Source organism: Eretmochelys imbricata, chromosome 1 (genome assembly GCF_965152235.1).
Source record: "Eretmochelys imbricata isolate rEreImb1 chromosome 1, rEreImb1.hap1, whole genome shotgun sequence".
Classification (NCBI taxonomy): Eukaryota; Metazoa; Chordata; order Testudines; family Cheloniidae; genus Eretmochelys; species Eretmochelys imbricata.
In genome coordinates, this window is record NC_135572.1 from 184,983,713 (window position 1) to 185,002,827 (window position 19,115).

The 19,115-nt window shown below is 39.2% G+C and overlaps 1 protein-coding gene across 2 annotated transcripts in view; it reads left to right on the plus strand.

Moving 5' to 3' along the window:
* Positions 1 to 19,115, plus strand: part of CADM2 (cell adhesion molecule 2) — a 164,068-nt gene that overhangs the window by 106,108 nt on the left and 38,845 nt on the right. Inside the window, exon 6 of one of the 2 annotated variants that reach the window (XM_077807278.1) lies at positions 5,779 to 5,898. The exons of the other annotated variant lie outside the window; for it this stretch is intronic. Within the exon in view, the coding sequence (XP_077663404.1) occupies positions 5,779 to 5,898 (120 nt within the window). The remainder of the gene's footprint in view (positions 1 to 5,778; positions 5,899 to 19,115) is intronic. 2 annotated transcript variants of the gene reach the window in all.

Below are 19,115 nucleotides of genomic sequence, written 5' to 3' on the forward strand. Positions count from 1 at the left end.
GTACCGGCAGTAACCCACTTGATGAGCAAACCCCACAGTATTTTTGGGCACTACAAAGATCGTTAGCTTAGGTAAAAGAAGAGTTGCAGCAGAGTAAATGGGGGAAGCTAAAAACACAAAAGAGTAAAGTTCAGAGAAAGAGAGAGAGTGAGAGAAGCAACCAGCTTAACCATAAAAGTTATTTATTGAATAACAGTGATAACTACACAAGGACAGCCTAAACCAACATAACATACAGTATTAAAGGTTAATACCTGAGGTAGAAAGGAAAACAGAGAAAGAAAGAAAGAAGAGGATCTCACCGCTCCCTGAAGGTTGAACTGGTCGGGGTTCCCAGGTGATGGTGGTAGCTTAGGGTCCTGAGGGCAGGAGACAGGCAGAGCCCTCAGCACAGTCACTCAGGAGATGATGGAGTCCCAGTGAAACTGATTCATAGTTTGTATCTAAACATCAGACCACTGACTTGGACATAGGTAGGGGTTTTTGTAGAGAAAATACAATGGTTCAACGGAGAACACTAGATTTGTTTATGGGTAAACTGATGACTCAAGGGTTTTCTTTAGGCTAGACAATAGGAGCTGATACTCTTGGCTGTGGGTGGTGTTTTCTTCCAGGGAGCTCACAGTGTAACTAGGCTGCTTCAGTATTTTGGATATCAATCAAGGATTTATTACTAGAATTGGTTTGATAACTGCTGAGCTGGGTGTGTGCAGGTGTAGGTTCATTAACATCTGGAGCAGAGATTCCCATGATGAAGTGTGTCCCTGCTTTTCAGATCCCAGAGTTCAGTGCGGTTCTCTGTTTCCATTCTGTATGCTAATGGAGATGTCTTAACCTTGTCACCCTTGTCAGGAGAGGTCTAGGTGTGTCTCCCATCTGCCCGTCATTGCTCTCTGCAAGCCTTTTCTCTGATTGGTTTTGGTTCAGGAAGAGACTGGTGGGGGGGATCTTTCATGAGTCAGACAGGCTAGATACTGCGCCTTGGTTCCCCAAAAACACAGAGCTGACTGGTATCATAGTGAACAATCTGTAAAACAATGGAGGACTGACTTGGAGTGCAGCTGCCCCACCCTTCTCTCCACCTAGTTATGGCACAAATACACCAATAAGGAGTTCCCCTCTGACAGGGGAATTCTCTGCTAAGCATTTGCACTTAGGTTATGGCCCTTTGCGCCACCAGAGAGATACAAAAAAAGTTTCCTTCACTTTAAAATTTGGCCCACTATATTTGTTTTTGGGCATTATAAAGTATGGGCACAACTAGAATTAGCCACAGTATCTGACACCTAACACATTTGTTTTCCATAAAATTGTATTATCACAGTGCTCTGTGGTATCTTTAAATAGGCTGAATTCCAGTGATAGCATGGGTATCATGATAGGTAATAAAGGAGATATTATGGTCAGTACATTGTTTCAATTAATATTAACCTAATTACCTGTCAACAAATAATCATCTGCCTTAGTGGTTAGAGTTGAAATTAATGCTGACTATGAATAATCTTATTTGATTACTTGCCTTTTCAGTAAAGTTTAAAGACCTCTGTTCTTAGATATATGTAACTAAAATATTTTATTTGGGTATCTGTATTTTTATTTTAGTGATTTATTTAGTGTCTATAACAGCTTTTAGGAACTGAAAAGAATTCTCAGAAAAAAATACAGCATTTTACCTGAATATGGCCCCATTTTATGGTTTATGCATATTTTAGGCCTCTCGTAGGGAGAAAAACAGCACTTTTGAATTAAAAGCTGGGGTTTTTTTACTCTCCTTCGTTGCACTATATCTGTGAAAAAGGCAGTTAAAGTTGCGATACCATTAAAACTGAATGTATTCATTTTTATAAAAGAAAAAACAAGTACAGTACGTGGCTATATTCATCCACATTAGTCAAGCAAATATAAGAGAACCAAATATATGTGTCATAAATTCAACAAATGAACAGATGGAATATTTTTCAACGTGCGTGTGGGGAGGAAAACAGAGGGTTGGGAACAAAGACAATTACTGGATTTTTTTGTGTGAAGTTTATATTTAATGTCCAGTAGTACAGAGCAGAAGGAATGGTCTTGTAGCTAATGCTTTTGATTAGGTCTTAAAAGTTCTGGGTTCAACTGGGTCCTATTTTTGCCACTGACTTTGTAGAACTCTAGACAAATCATTTACTGTCTACCTCAGTTCCACATCTACAAAATGGGAATAATATTTCCTGCTTTACAAGGAAGATTAGGATGAATACTTTAATTTGTGTGAGGCAATGAGATGATATCAATGGGACATAGGCACTTGATTAGAAAAGTTCCAGAAATCTTTAAGCTGTTTTGATCATAATGGTCCTGAGTGTTTAGAGGTGTGAGATTAATACAAATTTGATGGATCACCAGTTGAACAAGAACACAGCTTTAAAAATACACCAATAGTGATTTCTGTGCCCTAAACAGCAGCTTCTACTGTACTTTGTTGAATATTAGAGCATGTTGCCATCTGGCTGATTTGCAGGAAACATCCTTCTATTTCAAGGCCCACTATATATCACCAATATCTCACTCCATGTCAGCAAACCATGAAAGCATAGGGTGTGCTGCAAATGGTTTTCTCCTTGTAAGGCTATCAGAAATGTTTTGCTTGCTGTTGTGCAAAATCACTTTCAAGGAGACGACCAGTAAATTGTTCAAAAGTACCAAAATGATTTAGGAGCCTACCTGACTTAAGAGGAAAGATTAAAAAAACTGAGCATGTTTAGTTTTGAGAAAAGGAGACTGAGGGAGATGGGACCTGATAACAGTTTTCAAATATGTTAAGGGCTGTTATAAAGAGGACTGTGTTCAATTGTTCTCCATGTCCACCGAGATTAGGACAATAAGTAATGGGCTTAATCTGCAGCAAGGGGTGGGGGGGTTACGTTAATATAAAGTATAAGGTTAGTTAAATTCTGGGACAGGCTTCCAAGGGAGGTTGTGGAATCCCCATCCCTGGAGGTTTTTTAAGAATGGGTCGTAAAAACACCGTTAACGGCTCTAGGTCTTCCCTCAGTGCACAGGTTGAACATGATAACTTCTTGAGGTCACTTCCAGCCCTACATTTCTGTGATTCCATCTCAGAAAAAATCAATGGGAATTATGGTCCCAAGTGGCTAAATCTTATGAATATGGGACTTTTCAAGAGTACCTCAGTGACTTAGGTGCCAAACTATCTACAATTAGGTTGGCCAAAGTGTGATTTAAGGATGAAATGCAGTCCATACAGTTCAAAAATGTGTGGTTTGTAGTTGCTGTAAGGATAGGTATGTAGTTACTAATATGAGTGAGTGCACCAAATGAAATGTGATGTTACTAAAAGAGTGACTCAATTGCACAGAACCAGTATGAGCGAGATGTTTCCAGGACCCTGAGCAGACTTAGACTTAACTGGGAGTGCAGATGGATCTTCTCTCCAACCAGCTGACTCCTGCTTAGTTAGGTTCCTTCTTCTCTGAGATCAGAAAAGATTATTCTTGTTCAGCCAATATTACTATCCTCTGCTAGTGCCCAATAACAAGTCTCCCTCACCCGGTAAAGGTATAAGAGGTGAGGGATGTAATTTTAAATCTGAAACTTTATGAAGAAAACTTCCAAACCATAAAAAGAATCAGCAAATGATTCCGAAGTCCACTGGCAACCCATCCAAAGCAGTATGCAACAAACTCTGCAGAACAATGAAAAAGGTTGTTATTAAGCATAAATGCAAATGACAGAAGTAGAAAGTTTTGAATTGTTCAATGGCACATTTAGGGAAGTCACCTAAAACAAAAGTAAGGTTTGTTCACTATATTCTGGGTATAAAACTGATATATAGCTGCCTTTTTTAAAAAATGTATCAGGCTTTGCACTGAATATCAGGTACACCTTTTTTTCCTTCTATGTGGTGCAAATTTGATCAGATATCCATCTAAGAAGGAGTTTCACATGATGGGAAATAATTGTATACATCAGTGAATATAACATTTTTAACATGTTAATTAATTTATAATGCTCTTTAAAGTCCATTTGATTTAATTATGATGGCAGTCGCACTCCAGGCAATATTACAGTTTGTCCTAGTGATTAATGTGTCTACAGTCATTATTTAAAAAGCTTGGTTTCTTAATTTTGCTTGCCTGGGAATATTTCCTACTGAAGAACAGGTGTAAACATCAGCATACTAAAGGTGAAAGAGTGATCTCAAGCAGCTATCTGATGTTTTCCAAAGTGGAAAATTCTGCAGGTATAGAGTCTAGAACAAATAATGATTTTATTTATCAACAGCAAAATAACTGAGGGAATGACAGGGAAACTTTCTAAATGGCAAAATAATCTGTCATCCAGCCTGAAAATAATGCAAAAATGTGAAATCAAAAGCCAAGGAAAGTAATTCGACAATGCTGAACTCAAGGCCCCATTCCTGAACTGTCTTCCTCAGGGCCCAATCCTGTGAAGAGCTAAGCATCCTTGACTACCACTGAATTCACTGGGAGTTGATGGTGCTCAATGAGATACATGATCGGACATTTAGTAAATGACATCTTTCTGTAGCAAGGCAAGACTGAAATTATGGGCCAGATTGTGATCCCCTGAGGCATGGGGTTAAGCACCTTGCATCTGAAGTTAGCCACACTGAAGCCAGTGGGGCTATGTATGTATGGAGTAAGAATGGTATTCACCAAAAGGAGTTCAGAATCTGGCCCTTTGCCTTTAAAACTGAGGTCTGGGAAATCTGTGTCAGATGCTTTTATCTTCCTTATTTAAAAGTGTTTTCCTCTATTTCCTTTCATCTTTTCTTATTTACAGTTTCTTCCTAGGCAAAAGGAACATTCATCTTTATTGCTCTTGGCAGTGCAGGTCTAAGTATTGTGTTTCTGTATGTGTGATTGTTTCCTATGTATTTTAATCATGTTTTTACTATAAGGGATTTTGATTATGATCTGACCAAAAGCAATGCCTTTAGCTTAGCAGATTTGCATTTACTCAACTCAGAGTATGACCAAGAGATGGAGAGGATTTTGTAGGATACCACTGTTGAAGACTTGCACCTTTTCCCACTTCTACACACACCTGTAATAATAAAATTACCATTAATCTTTCTGGATGTTGGGTTTCAAATGAAATTTCTTAGGAGTTATTAAAATACTGCTATATGTTAAGTATCCCATGTTTAGGATGACTGTAAAACTATTTTGCCTGTGAGTAAGGGTAAGGAGTTTGAAATTTGCTCTGGATCTCAGCAGACAACTGTGTCTTAAACAAATTTGTGGGAAGAAGACAAGCAAACCGAAAAAAAGCAGCTTTTATAGTTAGTAGCAATTTCCCCTTTTTCCTTCCATTGAGTCTGTCTGAAAGTAGGTGTTTTAACATACTGCCATTTCTCGTTAACATGTGTTTGTTTATTTAGCATGATGGTGTTGTTTTATTCATCTCCCACTCTGACACAGCATGTTTCATCTATATTTGGTTTCTACCGTATGAGACCTTTAAAATGGCTCAGTGAAGAAATGGATTCTTGTCACTTAAATATTCACTCTCCAGAGCTGTGGAAACTTGAGTTTTAACAGTGTTTTAAATTCTTTTCCCTTGAATATAAAACTAGAGAGTGATATGTCAAGAATTTCAAGGTACGCTACTGTACCTGTAATAATCTGCGTTAAGCATGTTTTAATTTATACATTTTACTTCATACTTGTATTTACAAATTGAACCATTATTATGCTTCTCCTTTGTTTGCATGATATGATTTTATTTTATATTTTTTTTTCCACTCACCAGATGTTTCCAACACTTTGCTTCCCACCACTGTCATCCCCTCACTTACCACTGCAACAGTCACAACCACTGTAGCCTTAACAACCAGCACAGCCACATCGGCAACAGCCATCAGCACCAGAGGTACAGTATTCTTCTTTGTTATGGCCTGAAAAACCCATTATAAATAGGAAATTACAGGGAATTTTAAAGGGGATAGAAAATGCTGATGAGGGAATTTAAACATTTTGCCTAAATATGTGTTTATATAAAGTAATAAATCCACATGACAATAGTTAAGAAGGTTTAAAAAGGTTTAATAAAACATTCTTACCACTCCAGCAATGTGTGTAAACTTTTATAGGGTGACTTAATTATTTATTTATGTTTGCACTTCATTTTTTAAGATTAGTACATTTATCTCTTACGGAAAATGCAAATATGATATTTTAAAATTTGCATTACTTTTTAGACTGAGTTATTATTAGTAGTATTCATAGTCTTAGTATTTTTTATGAATGACTAGTAATTAATTATTTTGCTTTCTGGTGCTAATGTAGAATACAAGATAAGTATCTTGGATTTGGAATTTCTATAGACTTAATCCTGCTTGTAATACAATGGAGATCTTTCTTTCTCATGCTTGTTAGTCTTAAGTTTTAAGAAGCTTTTAATTTAAGGAATGTCTTTTCTTACCTGAGCTACAGTATATCAAATGAATTTTCTTTTCTCTAGATCTGTATTTTAAGATGGTGTTTCTGGTAGTGTTCTGCCCTGCCTTGGGACAGAATCTAGATTCAGTTCCTAGGCTTACTCTCTTATTCACAGGCTCTGCACATACTGGGAGTGTTGCAAACGGTGCTTGGCGTTGGAGGTTTGTGTGCCTTGCTTCATAAACTAATATCTGCACTCTCTGATTAAGGAGCAGTTTTCATGTAGTCTTAAAAAAAAAAAAAGGGGGGGGGGTCATGTAACCTCTGAGTTAGGCTTAAAGTAAAAAGTGGGAGGAAGATATTCCATCATATACTGAAGGCACCAAAGAATTAAAGAGAGAGAGAAATACATTTAAATACTGTCAAGATGTATTTCTATGATGAGATGTAAATCCCTTGGGAAAGCTAGCACTACTTATGTTCTGAAAACCTTTCTCTCTAGAAGCATTTTCATGACAAACACATTAAAACTGGTTTTAAGTTTATGATCTAGCAGCTGAAGCACTGGACTGCGACTCAGGAGACCTGGATTTTATTCTTGGCTCTGCCATTGGCCTGCTGGATGACCTTTGGCAAGTCACTTTCCCCTCCCTTTGCCTCAGTTTCCCCTTTTGTCAAATGGGGATAATGACTCTGCCTTTGTAAAGCTCCTGGAGACCTATGGATGAAAAAGTGCTGTATAAGAAGAGCATGGTATTATTATTTGGAATGGTAGGGTTTTTCCTGAACATGTCTAAAACTAGTGTAAAAAGATTAGGCAATCCTGGAAATGATATCCACAGTTGTTTCACTAATAGTGCATTAATATTTTAGTACTGTGACCGCTGCATGAAATTAAACTGACCTACAATCTCAAAATACAGTTTTTTATTTTATTAATCTTCATACAATGTCCACAGTGTGAAAATGTGTGACCTTCTTAATGATAAGAGAAAGGGGAAAAGATTATAGAAATATCTACCAACTGTAAGGAAGGAATGGAGATGTTGTAAAGAGCAGCTGGGCACTAAATGGCCACTTTAGGGCTATAGTGTCTTGTCTATCTTAAATTAAAAGGCTGGCTATTAGAAAAGGGGGAAGTTTCCTATAAAAGGATGATTCTACCCTGCGGAGTTTCATTCCAACTATGCATTTATACATGAAAGTATTTGGGGGGTATGGCTGAATTTCCACATTGTTGAGGGCCGAGATGTGGATGAAAGACATTTCTAGGTTTTTCAGGCTGGAGCCATTTTTTTTTTTTTTTTTTTTTTTTGGTTGCTGTAAGTTGCTATAACAACTGAGATACACTAAACTGCTGATGTCAAAACTGTATCTTTCTGCATCATGCAGTGTTGCTTCTTTGCATAGGATCTCACTCCCTGGCTTCTTAAGTGCTAATTTTTATCGTTTGGATGTTCTGAATTATGGAATGGAGGCTGGTAAAGAAGTGTTTCACTTATAAGCTTCAGTCCTCCTGTATATTAGAATATGTTTAATCTGACATTGGAATGACCATTAGGATGAGTTCAGACAAGCAGTCAAAAGTCCAAATGCTTGACTGAATCTGATCCAAATTTTCTGATCCTGTTAAGGTGATTTCCAGTATTGCTTGTTTCAGGCCATGAAGGAAAATACCACAGGAACAAACCTTTCTGAGACGTTACTGTTTATTATCCCAGTAAAAAGAAAAGGAGTACTTGTGGCACCTTAGAGACTAACCAATTTATCTGAGCATAAGCTTTCGTGAGCTACAGCTCACTTCATCGGATGCATCCGATGAAGTGAGCTGTAGCTCACGAAAGCTTATGCTCAAATAAATTGGTTAGTCTCTAAGGTGCCACAAGTACTCCTTTTCTTTTTGCGAATACAGACTAACACGGCTGTTACTCTGAAACTTGTTATTATCCCAGTAGGAATTAGGACGTGAAGGGGCTCATAAAACTGAGAAGTTACTCAAATAGTTTCAAACCTACAACATTGTTAGTTTTGGCTCCTCTTTGAGTGTGGGGTGAAGGTTCTCTTGGTTCTTATTTTATGTCAACTTGTTCATCCATTCCTTAATCTAAATTAGTAGAAGTTTGCTCCAAATTTTATGGCGGTAGATAGTGTGCTTGAATTGGTTTCTAATGGTGTCTTAAAAGCTAGACAATCTCCTTTGTGTTTTGTCTGGTGTATTTCTGATATTTTACTAACATTATAACTCTGTTTATGCTTCAAGATGCATGTATGATCCCTCAATTTTATTATTACTTACAGTAAGTAATACCTTTCAGGAGGTGTTTTAAAATGTCACCCCTTCGGTTATATCATTCCTAAGAGATGCCTTTTGAAGAGGTATAACATGGGTGTAGTTTGGAGGGGCCAGGGAGACATTGTCTTCCCCCCCGCACCCCCCGCAAACTGCAAGCCTCGGGCAGGCGCAGAATTCCTTCCCCCCCACCCCCGTGTGAGCCAGTTGGCCTGACAGGAGCTGTCTCCCCAAATATAGAAGTAAAACTATGCCTATGGTTTTAACATAGGACATGTAGATCATATGCTTAAGAAACATCAAATCATTTTATATTATAGTAATTCCATATCTCACTGTGCCTATGATATATTCTACTTATTCCACAAATGAAATAAAACTGATAGTTAATTCTAAAGTTTTGTGAGCCAGGTGTTGTCTTTGTTTGCACTTATGCTGAATCCCATAAATATTAAGTGACATCCCTTTGCTTGTGTATTACACTTCCAACGTGGAAAATCTGAGTGCACTTTGATGCTGGGAAAGAGGGGACACCTTTATAAATTTTTTCCGGTAGGTCTTAAGCCTTAACTGCCACATTGAGGAAAGCATAACAAAATGAGACCAAAATGTGCAGAAGAAAGAAATCTAGAGAACAGAAGAAAGAACAAGTGCATTGTGTATGGAGAGCTTCCTTTTTACCAGGTTTTATGTCTCTTTGCCCTGCCAGAGCAGCACAAAGGGATCTTAAACTTGCCCTAAGTGGACAGCTGAGGAATCCCCTGAGCTAGCTTACCTGGCTCTGTGCCACACTCACAGCCCTCCAAAACAGAAGCCCCTTCTCCCTCCCAGACATATTTCACCAGTCTTTTTTTTTTTCCTTACACTGTTCTTTCTGTAGTTAAATCCCTTTCCTGACTAGCAGGAGAAAAGACACAGATCTTGTAAGCCTTGATAACTGTGGCTTAAACTGCTAAACTAAAAACAAAACAACAACAACAAAAAACAGGTATGAATATAATAATATGTGAACAGTCAGATAGCAAAAGAAAACAAATTCATTATTTAATATATTCAATTCTATTGCTCATATGTGGGTGATTCTGGCTCGACTGACTCACTTGTGAAATGATTGTGCCAAAATGTTCAAAGCTTTATTTAGCAATGCCTCAAAACATCTCCAAAAGTCATTGCACGTAATACAGGATGCAGTGCTGCTTCCAGGCAGCTGCACTGGGAACTTCAAGAGTTTGTATAATAGGATGCTTAAAAAGTCAAATTTTAAAAATGTCACTGCGCATCCGTGCCCACTTCACTTCTTTTTTTATTAAGGCTCTGATATAAAGAGGTATAAATGACATCTGTGGAACTAAATATAAAAATGGGTTTACAGTAAATTAACAGAGGTATTGAGGGTTTGATCATTTTGGTTTAGTTTAAATTAAATGTGACCATTTTTATTTAATCACACAGAATTTCAACAGTCTGAACTGTTAGATTACTCTCATTTTTTCTCTCCCCTTTCCTTTTTATCTTGGTGTTGGTATAGGAATAAAAAAATTGACTAAAGCATCTGTTTTATTAAAGCAAGTTAAACTGTACGAATTACCTGGGCAGTGCTTCCATTCCCCGGCTCCTTTAATATCAAAAGAATATTCAGCATTACCAGTTCTTTGCGTGTGCCTTCATTTTTCTTCCACATGATCTCATTAATGTACCTCAGTACTTTGAGATATTGACAGAGAGATAAACCACAAAGCAACAGAGAAGTCCTAGAATATGCGGGGGGCAAAGGGGGCCAGCACTGTTAAACAGTGACTGAGATAAGGGAAGAGTTATATCTCAAAGATAGCTACTGTATGTTTACTCACATTCACCTCTAATAATAAATAGAGTGATCAGTGTGTAATCTTAACAGCAGTTTTGTCTGACAGCATTTTAAACAGCTAGTTATTTTATAGACTACTTTATAACTGTAGTTGTAACTTAAAAACAAATTTGTGTCTGCTTTCACTCAAACCAGATAAGGAAATTACAACGCTTTTCCTCTCTCCCTTCCCCAGTTTTAATCAGCTCTCACCAGTTTACCAACCTGATGATTTTCCTACAGACCTAAACATATGCAGCCTAAATCCAGAATATGGACTACTCTGTAAGCTATGATTTTTTTCCCCCAGAGATCCTGTGAAATGCATTAGCATCTACACCAGGGGTCGGCAACCTTTCAGAAGTGGTGTGCCGAGTCTTCATTTATTCACTTTAATTTAAGGTTTTGCGTGCCAGTAATACATTTTAACGTTTTTTTAGAAGGTCTCTCTCTATAAGTCTATATATTATATAACTAAACTGTTGTCGTAGGTAAAGTAAACAAGGTTTTCAAAATGTTTAAGAAGCTTCATTTAAAATTAAATTAAAATGCTGATCATACGCCGCCAGCCTGCTCAGCCCGTTGCCGGCCTGAGGTTCTGTTCACCTAGGCCAGTAGCTGGCTGAGTGGGGTCTGCGGCCGGGACCCCGGCTGGCAAGGGGCCAGCAGCCAGAACCCCAGACCGGCAGCAGGCTGAGAGGGGCCGGCGGCCGGGACCCCAGACCAGCAGTGGGCTGAGCGGCTCAGCCCGCTGCCACTCAACTCGCTGCCGGTCTGGGGTTCCGTCCGCCGGCTCCTGCCAGTCAGGGTCCCAGCTGCTGGCCCCACTCAGCCCGCTGCTGGTCTGGGATCCTGGCCCTGCCCACATAGAGTGGGTACCTACATTCTCCCTGGTTCTAGCCCATTCTCGTCCTCTCTCTCTGCACTGAGCTGAGGGTGGGAGTGCACTGAGCACAGGGCCACGGGTAAAGGACCAGGCTGGGGGTTGGGGTGTAGGGTCTGGCCAGGAGCTAGAATGAGGGAGGGGGCTCAGGGTTGGGGCAGGAAGTTTGGGTGTGGAGTACTTACCTGGGCAGCTCCCATTTGGTGCAAGGGGTGCAGGTGGGAATGTGGGGGTTGCAAGAGAGAGGGCATGGGGTGGCTGGGTATGTGTGGGGGTGCTGGAGTCAGGGCTGGGTGCATGTGAGGGGGGTGCAGGGGTTAGGGCAGAGGGCTGCGTGTGTTTGTGTGTGTGTGTGAGGGAGTGCAGGGATCAGGGCTGGGGGTGTGGGCTGAGGTCGTGGGGGTGCTCCCAGCCCCCGTCCCCGAGTGGCTCACGGCAGGGGGCTGGAGGGGATATGCCCTGATTCCACCTCCCTTCCCCAAGGTCCCGTCCCCACCTCTTCTCCGCCTCCTCCCCGGAGCAGTGCTGTGGCTCTGCTTCTCCCCCTCCCTCGCAAGGGCCATCAGCTGATTGGCAGCAGGGAGGGAGAGGAGGAGGGGCAGGAATCCAGCACGCTGGCGGAAGAGGCAGGGGAGGGGGGAGCCTGCCTGCTCTGTAGCAGGAGCCGGCAGGACCAAGCTTCTTCACCCTGCCTGGGGCGGGGGGTGGGGGAGAAGAGCGGGCTGGGGCAGGCAGGATTTTTAATGGAACGCTGCTGCCTGCCAGGGTTCCGGCCTGGATTCGGCAGCTGGCTGAGTGGGGCCAGCGCCTGGGACCCGGCAGGCAGCAGCATGCCATTAAAAATCGGCTTGCGTGCCATCTTTGGAACGCGTGCCATAGGTTGCCAACCCCTGATCTACACTATGAGAATTGATTCCCACCCAATAATGACTTGATTATTTTATGCTCTCTTTTCTTTCCAAATCTCCTTTGCTCTGTTTCAAGAATGCACTGAGTCTCCCAGCTGCATCCAGACTTCTCAGATAGTCTTAAAGCTGGAGGTCTCGGCATAACCCTGGAAACAGAAAGAAACAGAGAGCAAGACATCTGAACTTAAAGAATGAGGTTAACCCTGATTCCAAGATCAAACTACAGAACTTCTTTCCTACTTCTAAACATAATACTAGCATGGAGGCTCAGTCCAGGAAAAAGTCCAAATGGCCTTTTATGAAATGTTGGGGAATTTAGGACTGTTTAAAAAAAAATCTAATCTGTCTACACAGCAGCTTCAGGAGGCACCAGCTGTTTACAAAGAGGTTCCAAAATAGTTTTGTCTTCACTTAAGCAAAGAAATAGGAATATTACCAGCTCTGCCTCTTTCTCAGCATGCTGCATGTTTTTCCTGACTACACAAAAGCTCCAAGATGCTACAGTCCTACATTCAGGAGAATTTCTGATCTGAGGGTTCTATGTGTTGAAAGAAACCCTTACATTTTTCACAAAGAGAAAGGGATTCTCTGAAAATCACCCACACACAATTCATCTCCAAGGTTGTAAAAGGATAAAATGTTACTTTCCTTCTGCTCAGATTCCATGTACAACAGGCAAAAAAGTGTGGCATGTGTTTACACCTATACAGCCCTTCTAAGATAGATAGATATAGATAGATCGATATAAAGAGCTTGATGCCTTCAGTGTCTTATAACCTTTAATACTGAAGTTATCAATCTCTGTATAAAGCCAGCCATCAAAGAGCCTAAAAAGGAAAGGATATCATTGTAATGACCATTTTTATCTAATCTCTAGAGTGCTGACATGGGTCATAATAGTTCCTACATTTTATTCATATCTAGAAATTTCCAATAGTGAGGAATAAATGGAACATATAAGAAACAAGACAGAAAAATTTCCTTTTTACCTGTTAATTTTTGTGTGTGAAGGGTATGCCTACACTGCAATAAAATACCCGGAGGCGGGCCGTGGCAGTTTATGCGGGCTCAACAGGCTCGGGCTCACCAGCTATCAAACTGAAGTATAAATGCCCAGGTTCAGGCTGAAATTTGATAGCCCCACACCCCAAGCCCTGCAAGCCCATGTAGGCTGACACACGCCAGCTGTGGGTGTTTCATTGAAGTGCAGACATACCCTAAATGATTGTCTACAGATTCTTTCCCACTCTTCATTGCCAAACAATGATTAATTTCATATTTACATCATACTTAGGTGGCAAACTATTTTTGTGATCTCCTATACTTTGAATACTGCACTTTCTAAAAGGTAGGTGTGGGATGACTGAAATTTACTTGGGTTTTCAGTGTTATCTGAAGAGCCTTATTTTTAACTTCACGCTCCCCTGCAGATTCGGAGATAACTAAGCGCCCCACCTCCAATAAAAGAGCAGTTAGTGATACCATTTTTCATGCTGAGTAGTCCCTTAGTATACTATTATAACCTGACTGATTTCAGCGGGATGACTCATGGTTTAATGTGCTATTCATAAATTTTAATCTGTGAATCTATTAAGGCCAGGAAGGGACCATTAGATTATCTAATCCAAGCTCCTATATAACAGAGGGCATACAATTTCACCCAGTTACTCCTGTACTGAAGCCCAATAACTTGTGTTTGACTAAAGTATATTGCCCAGAAAAGAAGCCGCAATCTTGATTTGAAGACATCCCTTGGTAGTCTGTTCCAATGGCTAATAATCCTCATTGTTTAAAAATGTGTTACTTGCTTCTAATTTGAATTTGTCTAGCTTTAATTCTCAGCCATTGGTTCTTATGATTTTCTCCTTTAGATTAAAGACCCTGTTAGTATCTGGCATTTTCTCCACATATTCGGTGTAAATAAAAACATCAGAATCTGCCCTAGAATTATCAATTGTATTTTACTTGGGTGGACTGCTTCCACAAGTGTCTGACTCTTATTAAGATCTTACTGTGGTTTTGGTTTGCATTTGAGGGAGTTATTTATCCTTGTATGTAAATACAGTATCAAGGGTGCAGGCTTTTTAAAGGAAATACAGCAAGCTTCTATTTAACAGTCAGGGAAGATATTGCAGTCGTGTCTTCTGAGCTTGATGCTTTGTTGCTGCTGGGCTTAATTTAAATGAGATCCAATGGCATATATATTTCTGTTTTTTTTTCTTTTTGGGAGATTTTTGTGGACTTTAATAGTGCCCTGTAAAAACTGAGATGAATTTTTTCTAAATATACTCTGTATTGCAGAATTTTGACATGTTTTCTCTACTATTCACAGAAGAGAAATTTATTAGCAACACCTTTAATAAGAAATGTACGTCTGTTTCACTAACCAGAAAACTAGAGTAATCAGCTGTGCCTTTGAAGACGAAAAGATTACTGAGTCTTCCCTTGCATTCTCTCATACTTGAAACACAGTTAATAATTTCCAGCATGAACTTCATGAAACACTGAATTGATACTAATTATACTAATGTTTTAGAATAAAGATGACCTTGGGAAAACCTGAAGTTTACAGTATCCCCAATAACAATAAAATAATACCAAATCTGCAAAGCATGACCTTGGAGATGGGTCTAAGATGGCCTATTAACGTTCACATTCATATAACAAAGTAATATACCTAGGATATCTTAATTTCAAAATATAGCTGTATATATAGACCTAACTGTATTTGATAATTTACCTGATTTTTAAATTATCACCAGATATACTTCTACACTGATTATAATTTGGCTTCCTCCAGAAAATAAAACATCACTGTGCTATTCAAAGAGATTAACACAAAAGATGTCTGAGCTTCGAACAAAGTGGATTAAAAATGTATCTCCTTCTTAAATAAGAAACAGTTAGAAAAAGCAATGAGAATATTGCAACAGGTTCACTAGTTTAAAACAGAAAGACAAAGATCTTTCACAGCTAATGTTATGCTGCAATATGTTTATCATATCGGGGTGGAGGGGAAATAGAGCCAACAATATTAAAGGAAAAAAGGGCAATAAACTTAATCGCAGTGATTCATTGGTACAGGAATCTTAAAACACATCCCTCAACACAGTGTAGGTGAAAGACATAGATGCATGAGGGGAATCTGGTTTGAAGTGTACAGTATCCTAAATGGTTATATCTAATCTTGGCCCAGTTATTTTTTTCATCTTAAAAAAATTACAAACTCATCTACTCTCAGGAATACAGGGTGGAAAAACCTTATTCAATAACACTTGACTCACTGGCTGAGAATAAAAGACCGAATGGAAAAGTATAAATGGAAGAGAGTGAAAAAAATGAAATTCAGAACCGACACAAGGAAGTACTTTTCACTCGAAGAGAAATACAATTTTTCAATAGCCTATTGAGCCAAGTTTGGAATTGAAGGTACTAAGGTCATTAAAGAAGAAGCGAGGTACTATTCTGGAGGAACTGTGTTAACCAAGATGACTTGCAAAGGGCTGAATGGCCTTTTCCTTTTTCCCAAATTTATGTTCTTTTTGAAAAACTTTGATTACAAGTCATCCTGCTGTGATTTAGATAGCATGAATTCAGAAAGAATGAATCAAATCCCTTCAATCAAGGATGCTTGGGTTTCTTTCTAGGTCTGAATTCATGCAAGTCTGTAATAGAAAACTACCAGTTGAGGGGGAAAAAAGTATCAGGAGTGGCAATTTACCGTAATATGCAATTTCCCTTTCCAGCTGATAAAGGATAAGAGATGAGGATTCTGGACAACAAAGGCCAGCATACAAATCACTACGGGAATATGTTATGGACAGTTAGAAATTACAGACAAGATTTTAAGAAACTATTCTATTTATTTTAAGACAATAAAAACTTCTTTTGCTAATAGGTCTCCAGGACAGATCAGGTGAAGTATTCTGTTCTTAACCGTCCAGAAATGAGGCAACTTGTGTTCATGAAATCAAAACTCTCTCAGTCAGTTATCACTGATTTTTTTTGAACCACATGCATAGACACAATAGAGAATCAGTTGTCTGTGACAATATTAAAACTAATATAGGAAGTGAACAGCAGGAAAGGGTTAAAATATAACATCTGTAGGCTCTTCTACGGATGCAGTTTTCAGTACTGAACAAAGACAGTTTTTAATGTTTGGGGATGGAGAGTGGGTGTGATTTAAATATTGTCCCTATTGTTGGTTATCATAGACACAACTTTAGATTCTTTAACATTAGTGTTGTCCTCCTGTTTGACCTTGTACAACCAATTCCACACAACTCAGTTAGGTAAAGTTTTATGGCCCTGTTGTGTGTCAAGACCTGGACGTAGGATCCTCCTGTAATTTTGAAATTGGTTGTGTCCTTTTCAGTGATAAGCAACTCTAAGTTGTTTATGCTTAAAAACAACCTCTGAGTTTCCAAAAACTGCTGAATTTTGTAGCCCCTAGTCATTCTTTGAAGCATCTGTTTCCAATATTTCCGGAGTTAGTAAAGCTAAGAAGAAATGAGTCCTTTATTACCATCAGGTTGGCTCTCCTCCACCTCTTGATATCGTGCCAGGTACTTTCTGAGAGCTATTATAGGTTTCCAGTCCCTTTGGTACTCTCTTTTGTATAAGAAGTCCCTTGCAGCATAGTGTGGCTATTGGGAATGCTGGCAACAAGACCATAGGAAACCAATTTGCTAATTGTCTTTGTGTGACTGTGACACACACATCCTTACTTCCTGGCACATTAGGGCAATGCCCCCTCATTCTGACCAAATGTTTTCTATGCTAAATTCTCTGACTCCACTGTGAAAATCAGGGATTCTAGCCTTGACTTTGGACACAGAATGAACTTCTCCACATTTATTATGAAATAGTAGGACTTTTAGTAAGAGAACAGTTGCATTCACAGGTAATTCTAGACCATTCACTGAATTTGCAACAACTTAAAGTATATCAGTAGCACCTTCCGAACTCACAACAGAAGCTGTATAGTTTCCCTCATTACTATAATAAAAGTGATTTGGTTATAAGCACCCCAATCAACTGGGGTTGTATCTTCTGCTGTTGGTGTACTATTCAGTTCTTCTTCAAGTAGTGTCCCTATGGGAGCTCCACTTCTCATTAGACCCACAGGAACATACATCTCCGAGAACTCCAGTTAATGCACAAGGTGGGGAACTTCTCCTTGCTTGTACAAATTAAGAATCTCTTGAAAGTGCAGAGCAGGGACTCTGTCTTTCTGTTTGTGTGAATAGTGCCTTGCACTTGTGGGTGCAAGCAGAATAAATATTGAATAATAGAGACAACCTCTTAAATTGGGCCCTGATTCAGGAAAGCACTAAAGAATGTGTTTAAGCACATGTTTAAGTGCTACCATGAATAGGGATAAGACACGTATTGCAACTCTGCAATATTGTTGGGGCCCATGTTATAGTAAGTTTATGAGAAGCTTACGTATCACTGTGAGCCAGGGATTGAATGCATTTGATGATTTCTGAAACAGAACATCTAGAGAACTATTGCTTTTCCTTTACTTTTGAAATTCTACAGTTTTTTTCTTTGTTTTGAATTTGATCAAATTAAGTCCACCTCGTTGGATAGTTAAAAGCCCTGAGAAGCTCACTGGTCCCAGCTCAACTAAAAGTTGACCCCTTTTAAAATTGCTTTTGACTGAGTTTTTCAGTTTGCAGTTACACATAATGCGGGGTAGATTAGCAAACATTGCCTCAGTTCATCAATTTGTTGTTATTTAAAGTCTCAGTCCTACCCTCTAAATACTACTATACTACACTACATTGCCTATTCATCTTTTAAAAAAATGCCTATGTATGTGCAGCTGTCTGAGATTGTTCATTTGGCAGTGTGTGCAGTATAATGAAGTGTGAGGCTGATCCCTACCAGATTCACAAATGCAGACTAGTCCTGTATTCTCTCCATTCTTGCAGCAATCAGAAAGAAAATGATGGTTCAGCAATAGAGCTGTGCTGCACTGGAAGCATCACCTACATACATGAGTAGTGCAAAAGCACTTGTTTCTGATGGTAACCTGACCATCAATTTACTCTAATGTCTGAAGTAGCAAGCCTTAGAATTAAAACACTTCTTTTTCCAAAGGTAGTGAACTTTTTATTAAAACTAAATTTTATAAATCTCTCTGTGTCAGTCAGATCATCTTTCTTGTGAGAAAATTTCAACTTTTCAGTTACATTAATTTTACATTACAGTTCATTTACATTACAGCTTCACATTAATTGCATTAGTCTGGCTACATAATCACACAGTATGTCATTAATGGTAGCACCATGGCAGGTGTCTCCCTAGAACTCAATCTTGCAGATTTCTTTTCTGCTGAGCAAATGTTAGTGCCCAGGTGTGCAGATATGAGCCTGATCCTGCAAAGACTTGCACATGCAGGCTTAACTTTATGCACTATGAACAGTCCCCCTGAAGGCAATGTTAATGCTAATAGTGAGTAAAACTAAGTATGAGAGTAAGTGAGGTCTAAATCCCACTCTTTGAACTTCATTTATCAAAATCAGATCCTTAGTATATACTAAAAAGTGTCCAGACACTGACCAGACCAGATACTGAAATGTGAATTTTTGCTGAGTAACTAGGGCCAAATATACTTTAAATTGACTCTCTTTTTCCTTTATTATTTAGCTATCATCTGGTTAAACCATGGGAATGTAGTGTAGGTTATTCCTTAGACCATGAGCATCTCGGAGAAGGGACCAAGTCAGTGTTTAGAAAGCACGTAGTACACAGTGAGTACTACTGTTAA